The sequence below is a fragment of the Xiphophorus couchianus genome, chromosome 14 (assembly GCF_001444195.1).
Source record: "Xiphophorus couchianus chromosome 14, X_couchianus-1.0, whole genome shotgun sequence".
Classification (NCBI taxonomy): domain Eukaryota; kingdom Metazoa; phylum Chordata; class Actinopteri; order Cyprinodontiformes; family Poeciliidae; genus Xiphophorus; species Xiphophorus couchianus.
In genome coordinates, this window is record NC_040241.1 from 202,882 (window position 1) to 220,240 (window position 17,359).

A 17,359-nucleotide genomic window follows, 5' to 3' on the forward strand; every position below is an offset into this window, starting at 1 on the left:
TTTGGACACACCATTTAATTCAATGAGTTTCCTTTATTTTCATGACTATTGACATTGTAGATTCACACTGAAGGCATCAAAACTATGAATAACACATGTGGAAGTATGCACTAAACAAAAAAGTGTAAAACAACTGAAAATACCCCTTATATTCTAGTTTCTTCAAAGTAGCAACCTTTTGCTGTGATTACTGCTTTGCACACACTCTGCATTTTCTTGATGAGCTTCAAGAGGTAGTCACCTGAAATGGTTTTCACTTCATAGGTGTGCCCTGTCAGGTTAATAAGTGGGATTTCTTGTCTTATAAATAGTCATGAAAATAAAAAAAAAACCCATTGAATTAGAAGGTGTGTCCAAACTTTTGGTCTGTACTGTATGTGTCAGCTTTCCATGGTTCCTCATGTATACGGAGCTAAAATTGTGACATCTGACACTGATTTGACATTGAAAAATAAAATGTCACTGAAAAAAAAAGTGACATTGAATAACTTATGATGATGCACACATTAGACCAGGAGTGTCAAACTCCAGTCCTCAAGAGCCTCTGTCCTGCAGTTTTTAGATGTGCCACAGGTATAAAACATTGGAATGAAATGGCTTAATTACCTCTTTCTTGTGTAGATCAGTTCTCCAGAGCCTTATGACCTAATTATTCTATTCAGATGTGGTGCAGCAGAGGCACATCTAAAAGTTGCAGGACAGTCTCCCTCCAGGACTGGAGTTTGACACCTGTGCATTAGACAGTGAAACTTTTTTTTTTCCCAGTAAGTTTTCAATGCCACTGCAGAGAATCCAGGGGTGCATTCACAGCAATGCTGTTTTGTCTGCTTTAATCAAACTCCAGTTTGTTTGCCTAGAAAGTGAGTTTCATTTGTAAAGGTGTTCCCCTACAAACCCAGGTCACAGTTTAGGTTGAAGTGAACTCTTCTGCAGTTTGAGTGCATGTGAATGCCAAGTGGCCTGGGGGCCGCTGCAAAAGCAGAAAGCGAATGATAGCACAGGGCATTCTGGGTAAATGCAAACAAAACAAATACGAGTCTAGCCCCTTAACTGGCAGTACCAAAATCACCAAAAACACCTAAAAAGGTATACCCAAATTAAATCAGCTGCTGTTCTTGAACAATTTGGGGTACAGGCAAAAGCTTGGTCTCTTTATGAAGATGACAAGCTAAATTCTCTATTTTTGCAGTCAAAAATATTTTAACTGTAAGTAGTTTTTAGCTATTATGTTTGTAAGACAAAACAAATTGAAAAATATTGCTTCACCAGATTTTTAATTTTTATTTCTTGTAAATGCACATTGAGTGTTGAATGTATGGACTGGAACATACAATAAATTTGTAATGTAATGTATTCTGCTTGTGGATTTCAAGATTTATCAAAATAGCACAAAAAGAAATTTCAATTTGGACATGTTTATTTTTGAGGATGTACAGGTGTTTTTGGTTTTTGCCATTCAGAATGACACACTTGGACACCACCTGATATACAAACGTCTAATGACTGTAACTCCTCAGTGCTTCAACATACAGTCATCAATGAGGGCTCTAATTAAAGATAATGACCAGAGGAATCCTCTGGTAGACATATTATTACTGATAGTGGAAATTACTTATAATTGTATAAATAAAATAGCATATCTGTTTTGGATTTGAGAGTACGGGAAACTTTTAGCAGGTTGCCGCCACCGTCAGAGGGGGGAGAGACGGAGGTGGTTATGTACAGTCAGACCTCCTCACCCCTCTTGAGATATGCTACCACCCCCCGGCCCCCTCTAACGGTACGCTAACCCCCCTTATCCCCTCCGTCTACACCCCCCCTCTCCTCCCGTAGATTTGTCCCACGGATGGGATACCTCCATTTAAGGGACTAGCACTAGTGGGAGAAATGGCCAACCAGACTATCAGGTATAAAAATATCCTGCCTAAAAATATTCTATCCTTGCCATGACAAGGGGGGATAGAGGCGGGGGTTAAATAGAAGATTCCTTCGATGACCTTCTGCTTCACACTCGGCTGTGAACCACTCCAGTGAAAGCTGTAGATCACGACTAGATGAGGTCAATAGGACCACATCATCCGCAAAAAGCAGAGACGCCACCACAACAAATCTCAACACCTTTGCTGAGCCTAGAAATTCTGTCCTTAACGGACCCTCTGTCCTTAATGGACCCTCACGCCCTCTCTTGCGCCGTCTGGCTTTCTGAATTGCGTTTTAAAAACACCCCCGTAGAGGAATGTGATTACGCGTACACAAAGTACATGTAAACCGGTTGGGCGAACTCCCAGGTACACTTCAGGACCCTGCTGAAGGAGTAGATCTGGTCCAGTGTTGCACAACCAGGACAAAAACCACACTGCTCTTCTCTGAGGTTCGACTATCTATTATTATCATTATTAACTGTATAAACTGACAAGTATTTCAGTTTTAGTTTTAAAGAGGCTAATTGGCAACTTGTATTTTCAAGAGGTGAATAAAACCTGACTTACTTGCAATGGCATTGAAAATGTGTCTCATCAACAACAAACCTGAATTAAATACACAAGACTGACTCCTTACCTGACACGCCCCCATCTAATGACACAAATCAATGTGTCTTGTATGGCAATAACTTCTTGGCAATAACTCATGATGAAAGGTTTGATCATTTTCCCTATAGGGTACATTTTTAAACCAAACATATTAATTGGATGACCAAAAGTGACACAATTAGAAATAATTGCATACATATATATATACATATATATATATATATATATATATATATATATATATATATATATATATATATACATGTATATATATATAATTTTTTTCCCCTTTTCATCGAGAAATGTATGTATTTTGTTTTTCCTTGTCCTTATGCATACATTGCTATTTTTACATTTCCTTGCCTCCTCTTTTCACTTTATTGTATGCATTGCCTCCTGCCAATGAGGAGGCCGGTGTCTGAAGGCTGCAGCTTCTGCCAAAAGACCCTTTTCAGATAACGGCCGTTATGACTTGAAGCAAGGTATCTTTAATTCCGGTGTGATTTTGCCTCGGGAAACCTGACTGAAAAATTCATGAATACTCATTATCTTAAGGCTATAATTAAAGGTAAGGTTAATAACAACAACATTTAAGTGTTAGATAGCTGTTATCAGTCATTGTCAATTTAACCATTCTCCAATGGTAAATAAAGGAAACAGGAAACAGCCTCCGATCGGAAAGTAAGCCAGTTAGCAGCAGCTTTAGCCACAGTTAGGAAAAATATACACCCCTATCTGTCAGTGCTGTTAAAGTTTAGAGGTTCACTTTCTGTATTAACTTTAATTAAACAGTATCTACTTGTTAGATAGCCGTTATTAGTCATTGTAAATTCACCATTCTCTAACTGCGTATAAAAGAAACAGCCGAGAGTGCTGTGGTGGCATAGGGGATAGCACGACCCACATTTGGAGGCCTTGAGTCCCCGAAAGCCAGTCGCAAGTTCGATTCCCGCACCCGGCGATATTTGCCGGGTGCGGGCTCCCCCCTCCCCTTCCCCCTTTCCTGTCAGCCTATTTTCATATAAGGGACACTAGAGCCCACAAAAGACCCTGTGGAGGGGAGAAAAAAAAAAAAGAAACAGCCTCCGATTGGAGAGTAAGCCAGCTAGCAGCAGCATTAGCCACAGTTAAGTAAAATATACACCTCTGCCTGTTAGTGCTGTAACGTTAAAAGGTTCACTTTCTAGATTAATGTAAAATCACTGACATCTTCCAACACTGTTGTTTAGAAAAGCACTTTAAATATTGACTTAAGCACTATATGTGAAAGGGACATAAAAATCGTTATTCGTATGTTGTCATCAATTTTCTACTTCCAAGTCTACAACCACAGCAAAAAAAGTAAAATAAACTTCACCCTCTAATCATAATATTTGATAAATATTCATTGAAGAAATGTGAAGTTAATGAGCTTCCCTATTTTATTCATTGACCTGTCATCCTCTCACTGACACCTCTCCCTCAACTGTTTGGGGAAACATTTCATTAACATTACTGACTTCTATTGTACTCAGAATTTTGTAGCTAACACAAGAAATGAGGTTGCAAAAATTATCTATATACTTTACTGGAGTTGTCATCTTTCATAACTACACAGCACACTACAGCCTGAGTGATGTGACTCTCACAGTATGAGGTGCCCGCTGGTCTGTTGTGTAATTTATATATACAATACAGACCAAAGGTTTGGACACAACTGTGTGTCCAAACTTTTGGTCTGTACTCAATACAGACCAAAAGTTTGGACACACTTTCTCATTGGATTCAATGAGAAGGTTTGTCCAAACATTTGGACACACAGTTGTGTCTGTACTGTATATATATATATATATATATATATAAAATTCCCTTCTCACCCACCGCGGGTGGTTCTTATCCTCTGAGCTCGGGTCCTCTACCAGAGGCCTGGGAGCTTGAGGGTTCTGCGCAGTATCTTGGCTGTGCCAAGGACTGCACATTTCTGGACTGAGATGTCTGATGTTGTTCCTGGGATCTGTTGTAGCCATTGGTCCAGTTTGGGGGTGACTGCCCCGAGGGCCCCGATGACCACAGGCACCACTGTGGTCTTCACCTTCCAGGCCCTCTCCAGTTCCTCCCTGAGGCCCTGGTATTTCTCTAGTTTCTCGTGCTCCTTTTTCCTGATGTTGCAGTCGCTTGGTATTGCTACATCTACCACAACGGCTTTCCTCTGTTGTTTATCCACTACGACAATGTCTGGTTGGTTCGCCATTACCATTTTGTCTGTCTGGATCTGGAAGTCCCACAGGATCTTAGCTCTGGCGTTCTCCACCACCTTTGGGCGTGTTTCCCACTTTGATCTCGGGGTTTCCAGTCCATATTCTGCACAGATGTTTCTGTACACTATGCCTGCAACTTGGTTATGTCGTTCCATGTACGCTTTCCCTGCCAGTATCTTGCACCCTGCTGTTATGTGCTGGACTGTCTCAGGGGCCTCCTTGCACAACCTACACCTTGGGTCTTGTCTGGTGTGGTAGATCTGGGCCTCTATTGCTCTGGTTAAGGGCCTGTTCCTGGGCGGCTAGGATGAGGGCCTCTGTGCTGTCCTTGAGTCCAGCTTTTTCCAGCCATTGGTAGGATTTACTGATATCAGCCACTTGGGTTATTTGCTGGTGGTACATCCCATGTAGGGGCTTGTCCTCCCATGATGGAATCTCTGGCACCTCAACCTCCGTTCCCTGTTGTCTGAGATATTCACTGAGCACATTGTCTGTTGAGGCTTTGTCCCTGATGTATTTATGGATCTTAGTTGTTTCGTCCTGGACTGTGGTTCTCACACTCACTAGTCCTCTGCCTCCTTCCTTGCGGCTCGTGTACAGTCTCAGGGTGCTGGATTTGGGATGGAACCCTCCATGCATTGTTAGTAGTTTTCTAGTCTTAATATCCGTGGCTTTTATCTCCTCCTTTGGCCAGCTAATTATTCCAGCAGGGTATCTGATTACTGGCAGGGCATAGTTGTTTATCGCACGGATTTTGTTCTTGCCATTGAGCTGGCTTCTCAGGACTTGCCTTATTCGTTGGAGGTATTTAGCTGTGGCTCCTTTCCTTGTGACCTCATCAAGGTTGCCATTTGCTTGTGGTATACCTAGGTACTTGTAACTGTCCTCTATGTCTGCTATTGTTCCTTCTGGGAGTGAGACCCCTTCTGTGCGGATGACCTTCCCCCTCTTTGTGATCAGCCGACCACACTTCTCTAGTCCGAATGACATCCCAATGTCCGTGCTGTAGATCCTGGTGGTGTGGATCAGTGAGTCGATGTCTCGCTCACTCTTGGCATACAGCTTGATGTCATCCATGTAGAGAAAGTGACTGATGTTGGCCCCATTTTTGAGTCGGTATCCGTAGCCAGTCTTGTTGATAATTTGGCTGAGGGGGTTCAGGCCTATGCAGAACAGTAGTGGGGACAGAGCATCTCCTTGGTATATGCCACATATGATGGACACTTGTGCAAGTGGTTTGCAGTTGGCTTCAGGGGTGGTTTTCCACAGCTTCATCGAGTTTGCAATGAAGGCTCTCAGAGTCCTGTTGATGTTATACATCTCTAAGCATTCAATGATCCAAGTATGCGGCATTGAGTCATAGGCTTTCTTGTAATCAATCCAAGCCATGCACAGGTTGGTGTGTCGGGTTTTGCAGTCTCGGGCAACTGTGCGGTCTACGAGGAGTTGGTGTTTGGCTCCTCTGCTATTTACACCGATACCTTTCTGTGCCGTGCTCATGTGTTTATCCATGTGTTTGCTTATCTTGGCCGCTATGATGCCTGACATGAGCTTCCATGTTGTGGAGAGGCAGGTTATTGGTCGGTAGTTGGGTGGGACTGGACCCTTTGATGGATCCTTCTGGATTAGGATTGTCCGCCCTTCAGTTAACCATTCAGGGTGAGTCCCACTTTGTAGCAGCTGGTTCATTTGGCCTGCCAGTCGCTCATGGAGGGCAGTGAGTTTCTTTAGCCAGTAGGCATGGATCATGTCAGGCCCTGGTCCCATATGCCTTTCCAGTATTGTTCAGTCTCCAGCCTTGGTGGGTCTACTCTGTTGTTATTACCCTGCTATTGAGAGTACACCTTAGCTGGTTGAGTGGAGAAGAGCCGCTTAATCCTTCTGGATTCATTCTCCCTTGTGTATCTCTTTAGGCGGCTGGCCAAGGCTTGGAGCCTCTGTTTGGCTGTTTTGAGTGCTTCAGGTAGGGGCATCTGCCTGTACTTTCTGGGTACTGGTCTTTTCATTGTACCCTTGTGGAGCTGACAATTAGCTCACTTCCCTCCTTGTTACCTTGATTTTAGCCTCTAACCGTCTTTTCCATGGTGGGTATTGGGTCTCATGGCTGCTCTTATAGCCAAGTGTCTCAAGGATCACTGATGCTGAGTTGTAGATCAGCTCATTGGTTTCTGTTATGGTGTTGGTAGGGATTGTTCTCAATGCTGCATTCACATTCTCAATTATCTCTGATGGTACTTCACTCAGCCGTTGTAATTGGCCAAGGAGGTCTGGTTGTCATTCGGGTCATGATTAATACTTAAGTCAATAGTTAATAGTTAAGTCCCCACAGTTCTGACATCCAGGTTCCTCCTTTTTGCCGTAGCATTTGTGTTGTATCTCGTCAATCTCAAGTTGTGATAGCAGTTGCCGTTTGCGGATGTTGGAACACTGAACTACTAGTTGTTTAGCGCTTAGTGTTGACTGGGGATGTCGAAGTAACCATTCCTTCACCAGTCTTTGCATGTAACCTCTCTGATTAGGGTTACTTGAGTAGTAGCATTCCACATTTTCATCTCTCGCCCATTTCCGTCTTGTTCCAGTAGCCCATTTGTCATCAAGGTGCTCTGGTTCCCCAGCAGACCTTGTTTGGCCGGGCGACGTCTGAGCCGGCATGTTATGCATTTTTGTGTCTCTCATGGTATGAGGTAGGCAGTAGCTTGAAGGGTCTTGCCTAAGGACCCAGACTGGATTCGAACCCCGCCCTCTCGGGTGATATACCAATGCCTTATCTATTGAGCTATCCAGCCAGCTCAATATATATATATATATATATATATATATATATATATATATATATATATATATATAGTACAGACCAAAAGTTTGGACACAAACCGTCTTGTGTCCTTTTTCTTTCCGGAGAACATTTTATGGTATTGTTCAATGAATACCATGAAATGTTTACCTCCAGATATCAGACAGCTTACCGTGCGCCTTTCATCCTCACCAGAGCTGTTCAGCCTTGGATCAGCGTCTTCCTACTCATGTCTCTATCTTAACAAGAGTTTGACATCTCAGGACGTGGTGGAGTATCGGGTGTGTGGCATAACTGTCAAGTTTTGGACTTGAGACTAGGTGTAATGTCGCTACTGAGCGGGTGGTGAAACTAGCCTATGACGTAGGGAGGGGAGGGGGGTAATACGGGATATTTACGATCATGCATTGGACGTGACAGGTGACAACCCCAGCTATATGAGTCTGATTAAGATTAGACAAATTACTATTGCTATCCTAGCATATCAACTAACAGCTAGAAAAAAACAAAACATGCACCTTCATAGTAAAACAGGTATCATACAGAGAAGAATTTGTCCAGTTTAGATTATGTTGATAAAGAAAATTTGTTTGCAAATGTTGATATATCTTCAAATCGTGCTTGTGGCAGATGCTTTAGAGTCCGGAAACTGCGTAAACTCCACACACCGGAACTAAAGATGCACTGCATTGAGTCATAACGGCCGTTGTCTGACGTCATGTGAAAAGGGTCTATAATTGAGTGTTCCACCATGTTTGTAGTTCTGACATTCTGTTCTGCCCTCTGTATTAACAAAGTGTTCCACCATAGTTAGAACTACAGAGATGGCGTCTTTGTAGTCGCACAGAGAAAAGCTCTGTCTTTCTCTGTGTTCTGTTGCTATAGTTATTAAACCTCTGCTAACTGGCGTGTGTGGGTGTGTGTATATGTGTGTGTGTGTGTGTGTGTGTGTGAGACAGAAAGGTGGAGAAAGAATTCTATCTTTGTGAGACACCCAGTCAGTTTTTCTGGAAAAAGCAGTCCGAATATCTCCTTCCCATTCAGGATCCGTAAGGCTGATCCAAAAACCGTTTGAATCATATGAGAGGGCCATTTCTCGTCTCCGATAGCACCGCGATTCATATCTGTGCCTCACTCACAGAAATAGTAGCGATGAGAGAGAGATGTTGTGCGCCGAGCTCTGAAATTTTTCAGAAATGAATGGGTGGGAGCCTGAGGTTACTCTGTCACAGTAGCGGCTGGTGCTAAAAAAACTGAGGGGGGCGCACACAAACAAACAAATGAAAAACAAACAAAACAAATCTTAAAAAATAGCACTATTTGAACATGAATTTTGCCCTCCTTTCCTTCTGCCCTGCAAATTTCTCAATTACATTCTTGTTAAAGTCAGTCATCTCCGTGACTAGTCTTTTCTCCATTGACAACATGGCCAATGCATTCAGCCTGTCCTGAGTCATTGAGTTTCTCAGAAAAGTCTTGATTCTTTTCAGAGTTGAAAAGCACCTTTCAGCTATGCTAAGTTTCCCCCAAAAACTTAGCTTCATTGCATTGTCTAGGTGGCTGCGGCTGTTTTCGTGCCGTGCCGTTTGCATTTTTCTGAAAGATGTTTTAAGTCTCTTACCCCAGTTGTTGTCCACATTGCCTCCGTGCCAGAACTTTGAAATAGCAAACACGGAAAGCAGTAAAATGCATTGCTTAATGCAAACGTAACCGTGAATCGACCTAACGAACTGCAGCTGCGCTAATGAGTCGAATCGGGGATTGTCCAATCACACAATGTTTTAAAACAAAATTAGCCAGTACTGACGCTCTACCAGTAATGACACAACAAAATGGGTGTGTCCGGGACGCAGAGCGCTGCGCCCTGTTGAAAACCTTAAACAACCAATTAAAAGTCAGCCTCAGATCACCTGCTTGCCAAAAGTTGATGCGCCTACATACACTCTCATTAGGACGGCGCCCTGCACATAGGAAGTGTGCACAATGTGAGCAATTAGAATTATGTATTTACTATTTTAATAAATTCTAACATGTCTATTGGACACACAGTATGAATAAATACATTACAGTATTTTGCAGTTCAGAATAGAAATCATTTATTATCTAAACAATTTAAAGGGGGCGGCGCCCAAGCGCCCCCTACTGGCCAGCCGCCACTGCTCTGTCACATGACTTCGCTCTGAAGCACCTTGACAGAAAACCGTCAGCCCTAGAGAAATTTAAAAAACATTTTTCGGTGTGATGTCATGACCGACTTTGACACCAATAAATCGACATTCCCTATGTAATGCTATGGCAGGCCCGAATAACGCAGAAACACCGTTAAAGAACAACTCCAAACCACTTTTTTACTTGCTCTCTGTGTCAGCTACGCCTCACGCAGACTTGTTGTCATAGCAACTGACAACAGCGCCACCTTACCTATCTGGATTCCATACCAACAAACACGTAAATGTTTCCCACTCAAAAAACAGAACACTCAGTCTGTTTATGTTTTCAGACCTGGTGTTTATTTTGCGGTTATTAATAAGTGATTGTCTGAACTCAGCGGTGGTTGATTAGCTTAAACATCTATTCTACTGGTGATCTGTCAGAGTTAGTGTGTGGATCACCTTTTTTTAAACTAAACTGAAACACCAAATTCCGCTGCACATTAACATAATACAATTTTTTTTAAAACTTGTGTCGACAGTTATGAACCAATATTATTGATTTATTGAGAATAAAACATCGGCTTGTGAAATGTGTATGTCATAGCATTTTGTTTATATTCTTAGAAAATATCCTCAGTCTTCTGGAAATGCTTTCGGAATGTTTAGATGTGAGATCTTGGTCAAGATAAAGTCACTGTTACACCTTTATCCCCAGTAAGTGGGATAACGTTTTGTCTTACCTAAGCCATCATGTTACTTGGTGCTGTGAAATCACTAGTGGTGCACTGATTGTAGTTTTCTGGCCGATCACTGATTACCGATCTTTAAAAACTCTGACCTGCCAATTCTGATTTTGATCTATACCATTTTTTTAATGTCGGAAATGTCAATAAAAATTGCTTTTGGCAACAGTGGGGTGACTATTGTTAACTGCAGCCGTGCAGACATGACCTGGTGGGCCAATCTATCAGTCAACCCTCACTCTCTCTAGAGCAGAAGAGTACAGTGGCTGATTTTCAGACCTTTGCTGAGAGAGATAAGATTGGCTTCACATGTAAATATCTCACAAATTCATAAAATTAAGGAAATCAGTGCCGATAAATGAACTGGTCGATAAATTGGTGCATCCGTAGAATTCACTGCTCCCCCAAAAGAGACGTCTGCTCAATTTTGTGTTGGTAGTAAAAATATTCTAGAGGTAGTAAAAACAGGTAGTTAAAGCTAGTAAATTCAAGTCTAGGATTCCTGTATAAACCCTGGAACAATGGTTCAGTCCAATGTGTAGGAGGAGCAACAGCAGCGCTGAACTGCACAGGCTCCTACGTAGAGCTACTGAAGTGAGGAGCTGTTAACTGTGGCTCTGCAGCACAAACAAACCCTCCAGTAAGTAAATACTTAAAGCAAAAGACATTTTATTTACTTTCATTGCTCAAATGGAAGAAAGACATTAACAATAAAAATCAGACTACAGATTGTTATTTTATTACTTTGACTGAATCATGATAAATTGCCTCATTATGCCTTAAATCAAAACTAGCTAAACTGGCTACATTGCTTTCATAGAAATAGCCTTAATTTATGTTGAAGGTAGCCAATATTTCAATTATATTTAGCTCTCTAACTCTTTCTTTATACTTTAAATAACACATAACTTGAAGGGTTTAAGTTCAAGTTATGTGTTGAACTTAAACCCTAACCCTAACCCACATTCTCCACATCCACCCTTTGCCCCGCCCATTTTGGGTACTATTTTCACCCTTACCTGAAGTTTGCAATTTTACGGACTTCAGCAAAGTGTATTCCTCACAATTCATTGCTGCATGTGACGTTTTGAGTTAAAAGGGGGATTCATGGCAATGTTTTGTTGTTTTTTCCAGTCTTTATAGTAAATTAAAAGAAAATAGTATGACAAGCACACATTAGTAGTAAAAAAAAGTTTGATATGATAAACTGAGCAGAAAAAAGAATTAAAAAAGAAAAGTCACAAACTGTGAGGAAAGTAAAACAAAATATCACAAATGCAAGACAAATTTCAAATCTTGAAATAAGATATTAACATATTGGTATAAAGATTGGGCTTTTGTGATGTTGCAACGTTTAAGCACTCTTAAATAAAAAAAAAAGCCCTGTTAGATGACCAAATTTTATTATATTAAAACTTAAAGAAGGAATAGATTTCTTGTGTAATATCCACTTTGGAAAATCGTTCTAAAAACATTAATGAAGTTGCAGCTGAAAAAAAGTGTATTGTCTCAAAATCTCAGTCACAAAACACACAGGAATCAATATTTATTTTGAATTTCTTTTGCAGAAAGTCATTATAGGGAAAACTTTATACATAGTTATGAAATTAATATCTTGTTTTGTGGGAGTGGAATAGAAAAATATTTTCTTATTTAGAGATTATCATGATTTTTAAACAATTGTTTTCTTCTCAGGGAAGAAAACTTATTAATCTCTTGTAACATGTTGTAGTCACAGCATTCATTTCTTTTAAAAAGAGCGTTTTAGTTCCATTAGTCTTTTTATTTTTCAACTGTAGCATCAGGTATTTAATTTTTTTATATATATATGCCATATGTTTGTCCTTAACTTGATCTTTGTTGACACATTAGTTCCACTTTATACCAAGCTAACTTTTACCTGCCTAAAAGAGATGGTTTTATGAGTAAAAAAACATGTCTCTAATTAGTCAAATGGCAGACTGTTCATTTGAATATTAGTAGTACATTTTAATGTGTATTTTTTGCCATCTTGGAAATATGGCAAAGTTCACAGAGCAAGCTGTCTGTCGCAAAAAAATACAATAAATCAGTTTTCAAAAGTAAAGTATTGAAATAAATTTCGTTCCACTCTACCGAACATGCGTGATTATATAGAATCTTTGTATTCAACAAGTCATAACAAAACACATATCTCCAACAAATATCTCCAACAATGACTTAGGAAAGCAAAAATACTATAATGACACCAACACCGCAGATGTAGTCCCGCTGACCAGGGTTAAATTGAATAAGTGTGAGCTGCTATTTCTACGGTGGGCCTGAGGTGCAAACCACTTCAACAAATTGAAAGCACAATTACAAATTACAAAAGCACTACAACATTAACGAAGCACAATTACAAAAGCACTACAACATTAACGAAAGCACTACACCATTAACAAAACGGAAAAGGTATGTCCCAGTTGGAGACCTAACAAATCGCTGATTGGACAATAGGCAAGAATACGTATACGCAGAGTCCTATCACCGCCGTCTTGACAGTGGCAGTGGAGAAAACGTGCTGCGTGGACTAGTTTAAACGGTTTTACTGTACAAAGTGGACCCATTGCTTTTACGTTACGTTTTTTAATTCATATCTTGAAATAGCAAATGCACATTGAATTATGGAATTGTGTTAATATGTTCATGAATGCATCACTTTAAAGGTATGTGTGTGTTCATCAATAAAAACGATTTATCAGAATTAGCTGTATCAAATGTAATTATTGTGCCCCAAAACAATTAAATAATCGCATGACAGGCCTATCACATGTGAGTGGGGGTCAGCAGAGTCAGACGGGGAAAGCCGATAACACTCTACACATAACAATAAGGATCACAATTTGAACTTATAACAAATACACATAACTATATGGACCCCAAAAGAACTAAAACACAGAATTACACAAAATCGCTTCAATACTTTTACTGTACATTTAAAATAATCTGTTTTGTTGTACTTTTTAGTAGCACAAATGCCTAAACAGCGACCAGTACCGCCATTTTAGATGTCAAAGTTACGACACAGAAGCGTACTGTCCCAATTCTCACATTTTTGCACGCTTGGAAAATTGTGCACACGAACCCTTATGTGCACTTGACTGAATCCAGACTTCACAGAGGGGCGTAGGGGCCACCACACCATAAAATTATATCTACACAGGAAAACAAGGGGCAGAGGTGGAACCCAGACCTCTGCTGCTCGGCCTAGTAATGTATTTTTTAAAAAAATGTGGGGCCCTTTAAAGGTACTTCATCATTCCTTCCAACAGTATGAGTTATGCCAAGAACCATTGTTACACAAGAGAAATAATCAACCAAAGTCTCTTACCTTTGAGCTAAATATGCATTTCATATAAAGTTTCTTTGTTTACTTTAGGTGTTTGACTGCCATTATCTGTCTGATGAAGTAAAATATGTCCATAATGGCTGTCCCTTGTTAAAAGAAGACACCGTCAAGCTACGCCTGTATAGGTAACAGATTCAGCATAAAGGAATTAACATAAAATGTGTCCATAATGTTTAGGGGAACACAAACTTCTCCAAACAGATTCAGAAATGTTTGTAAGGTTTACATGGAAATGTGTTAAATTAATATTCTGCTGTTGTCTTTTTATGCTTTCTTGTTCCTGACCAGCTTCACAGAGACAAACACATATATGGAGTCATTTACCCTCCTTGTGGACATCATAGCGCCTGAATGCAACATCATTAATATGGGTCCCAAATTCCTTCAGGTCTCTGAATTGTATGGCCTCTCCAATGCTATTGACGGCAATGTGGTTTCCTTCCACTATGAACGAAAACCTAGTCTGGAATGCAACATCCACCTCAGTCCCCAGGAAGCTCACCTTCCTGCCCACGGCAAACTCGTCACTGGAGACCCAGAGAGAGCCATCAAGAGAGGCGACGAGCCAGAAAGTTTTATCTACCTACGTCAGCAACTAGGTGAACTTTGAAAGCCATTCCACAACTTTAAGAAAAGCCCCGACAAAGAAACAATCTGTCTCAGGAATGTGTAGTTTTTAGAAATGTGTGGTTCCAAACATTTGCTTTCTTAGTTTAGTGCTTCACAGCCCAGCCACAAAACTAATGACTAACTCATATTCTGATTTTTTATAAGACTGAATACTAAAATGTTAACAACTAAAAAAAGCTAAAAATGAAACACAAAAAGGAAAAAAGAACTTCAACGAAATTAAAGTTCTCTGTGCGTGGGTATAGAGGATATTCAGTAGTCAATAGAGGGGGCTACTGATTGTAATGTGTGCTTATGTGTATAGAAAGTCACTACATGCTCTTTAAATTAGTTTAATAGGTTTAAAAGTTTTTTGCTATTATTCACTATAGCATGAAAGAGAGAAATCTGAAGCAAACATGTCCAGCAGACAGAGGAGATACTAAAGATGCAGAACTCCAGAGTTCTTGCTTTGGTACAGTGAACCCTCGTTTTTCAAGGGGGTTGCGTTCCAAAAAGAACCCGTGATAGGCGAAATCCGTGAAGTAGTTACCTTTATTTTTTTTACAATTATTATACAGCATAATTATATACTCTACTTTGAAACCAAAGAACAAACTTGGTTTGTTCTTTTAACAAATACAGCGCTTTCTTACAAATAACTACAGTAAAATAACATATGCAGAAGTACACTAGGACAAATTGTGATTCCCTTATTTCACTGTTCCTCTGACTGTGACGCTGCGGCCTGACTCTGCTCTGTAGTGTCTTTTTCTTCTGAAGCCTGTGGTGCAGGTCTGTTTTTTCGAGAAAAGGACATGGTTATCGGTAGTTGTTGTTGCTTTTTTTTTTTTTCTGGGCAAAAATATTTGCCAAAATTTGCCGAGTTGCATTACGCATACGTATTTAAAGACCGTAACGTTATTGGCCCGTTATGGTATATAGAGAAGAAGCGCAGAGACTATTTAGCCAATCAGGACGCAGAACACAATGCACTGTGAAAAAAAACTGCACAAAAAAATCCGCGAAGCAGCGAGGCCGTGAAAGGTGAACCGCGTTACGGCGAGGGTTCACTGTACACAGAAAGTAAACAAAGTTAGTAGCAGCAGTAGCTTTGTAAGTGACTTCATCTGGCATTGAAATACAGCTTCACAAATACAGAAGTTCTGAAACAATTATAGATTCTGCAGGGAGATAAACATACTTAGTAGCTCATCAGCTCATTCAGTTGCTTTATCTAGATGAGAGTCAAAATTATATCATGTCCAGAGAGAGAAGATGAAGTTGTTGACAGAAGTAGCCGAGCCAATACTCCTCTATAGGAAGTTGTCACAGCATGTAGCTTCTATAAAGGGAAAAAACAGAGAGAGAACTTAAAGTTGCTGCTAGCCAATTCATAAATGGAGAGGAGAAAAAATTGTATTTTTGTCCTCTTCCAGCCTGGGCCTATGCCACTATATCTACATTGATAGCTCAGGAAAAACTAAGTCAGTCTAAATATAAGCTTTATGAAAATGGAAAGTTTTAAGCCTAGTCTTAGAATGTAGACAGTGTGTTTGACTCACCGACTAAAAATGGGAGCTAAAAATGGGTTCCACAGGAGAGGAGCCTGGGAACACGAGACACAGCTAGGATCAGTCAAGGGCAAGACACAGGACTAATTAAACCAAAACACAACACATGAACCTAAATCCTCACACATCATATGTTCTGCAGTAGAACTGCAATGCTTTGGACTTTCCATAATATGTCCCCTTAAGTTTTATTATAGATCCTGTTCATTTTTGGCATTTGACATGAACTTGCTTCGATCTAAACCATTTGATTGTAGTTTTTCTTTGGGTCTTTGTTAATCAGGAGATGACTTGCTGTAAAAGTAGAATGGGAGGCAGATCCTTTAGTTCCCTTGTGTATTTAATCCCCCCATATTCACCACAACCTGGGTCCAGGTGTGTCCATCCTCACCACCAAAATTCACCATTTTGTGACATGTCTATACTTACAGTATAGACCAAAGGTTTGGACACACCGTTTAATTCAATGAGTTTCCTTTATTTTCATGACTATTGACATTGTAGATTCACACTGAAGGCATCAAAACTATGAATAACACATGTGGAAATATGCACTAAACAAAAATGTGTAAAACAACTGAAAATACCCCTTATATTCTAGTTTCTTCAAAGTAGCAACCTTTTGCTGTGATTACTGCTTTGCACACACTCTGCATTTTCTTGATGAGCTTCAAGAGGTAGTCACCTGAAATGGTTTTCACTTCATAGGTGTGCCCTGTCAGGTTAATAAGTGGGATTTCTTGCCTTATAAATAGTCATGAAAATAAAGAAAACCCATTGAATTAGAAGGTGTGTCCAAACTTTTGGTCTGTACTGTACATGATTTACATGTGAAAAGCAAAGATTAAAGCCTAATATGTTCACTTTAAATGTTGAGCCTCATCCAAGCTGACTGACTTTGAGCTATTTTGCAAACAAGATGTGGTGTTGGATAAAACCTCTGGACATAAATAAATATATAGACATCATAAGGATGGGGGGCCAGCAGGGAAGGTGAGTTTAGAGTGGTTGTTTTATGGGTAACTTTTTTGTTATGTCTCTATATTCAGATGATAAAGCCAGAGCAATGTGTGCATCTGAAGATTGCCTTAAGCACCTGAAGCTAGTGACAGTCAATAAAGTTCCATGTGATGACTTCCTCCTGATGGGCATAAAGTATCAACACATAGATCCACCCTCTCCAGATGTCGATTATATTGCAATCAGGCTGGACCTTAAGGACACCAGGAGTGGCAGCATATATCAGGTAATCTGGGAGCCCAATCTGACAGTGTTGGAAAGGATTTATAGCAACTCTAGTGTTTTTCATAAACATTTTAAATACATGAGAATCATTCACATTTATTTT

The 17,359-nt window shown here is 40.2% G+C and overlaps 1 protein-coding gene across 5 annotated transcripts in view; it reads left to right on the forward strand.

Annotated features, from left to right (window-relative positions):
* Positions 1-17,359, forward strand: part of frem1a (Fras1 related extracellular matrix 1a) — a 70,156-nt gene that overhangs the window by 7,708 nt on the left and 45,089 nt on the right. For 4 of the 5 annotated variants that reach the window (XM_028037341.1, XM_028037342.1, XM_028037347.1 and 1 more), the window contains 3 exons: positions 13,859-13,953; positions 14,117-14,427; positions 17,061-17,257. In XM_028037341.1, coding sequence (XP_027893142.1) covers positions 13,859-13,953; positions 14,117-14,427; positions 17,061-17,257 — 603 coding nt within the window. Of the gene's footprint in view, positions 1-3,164; positions 3,213-13,858; positions 13,954-14,116; positions 14,428-17,060; positions 17,258-17,359 lie in introns of those variants that run through there. The other variant, XM_028037343.1, reaches the window with a different exon arrangement.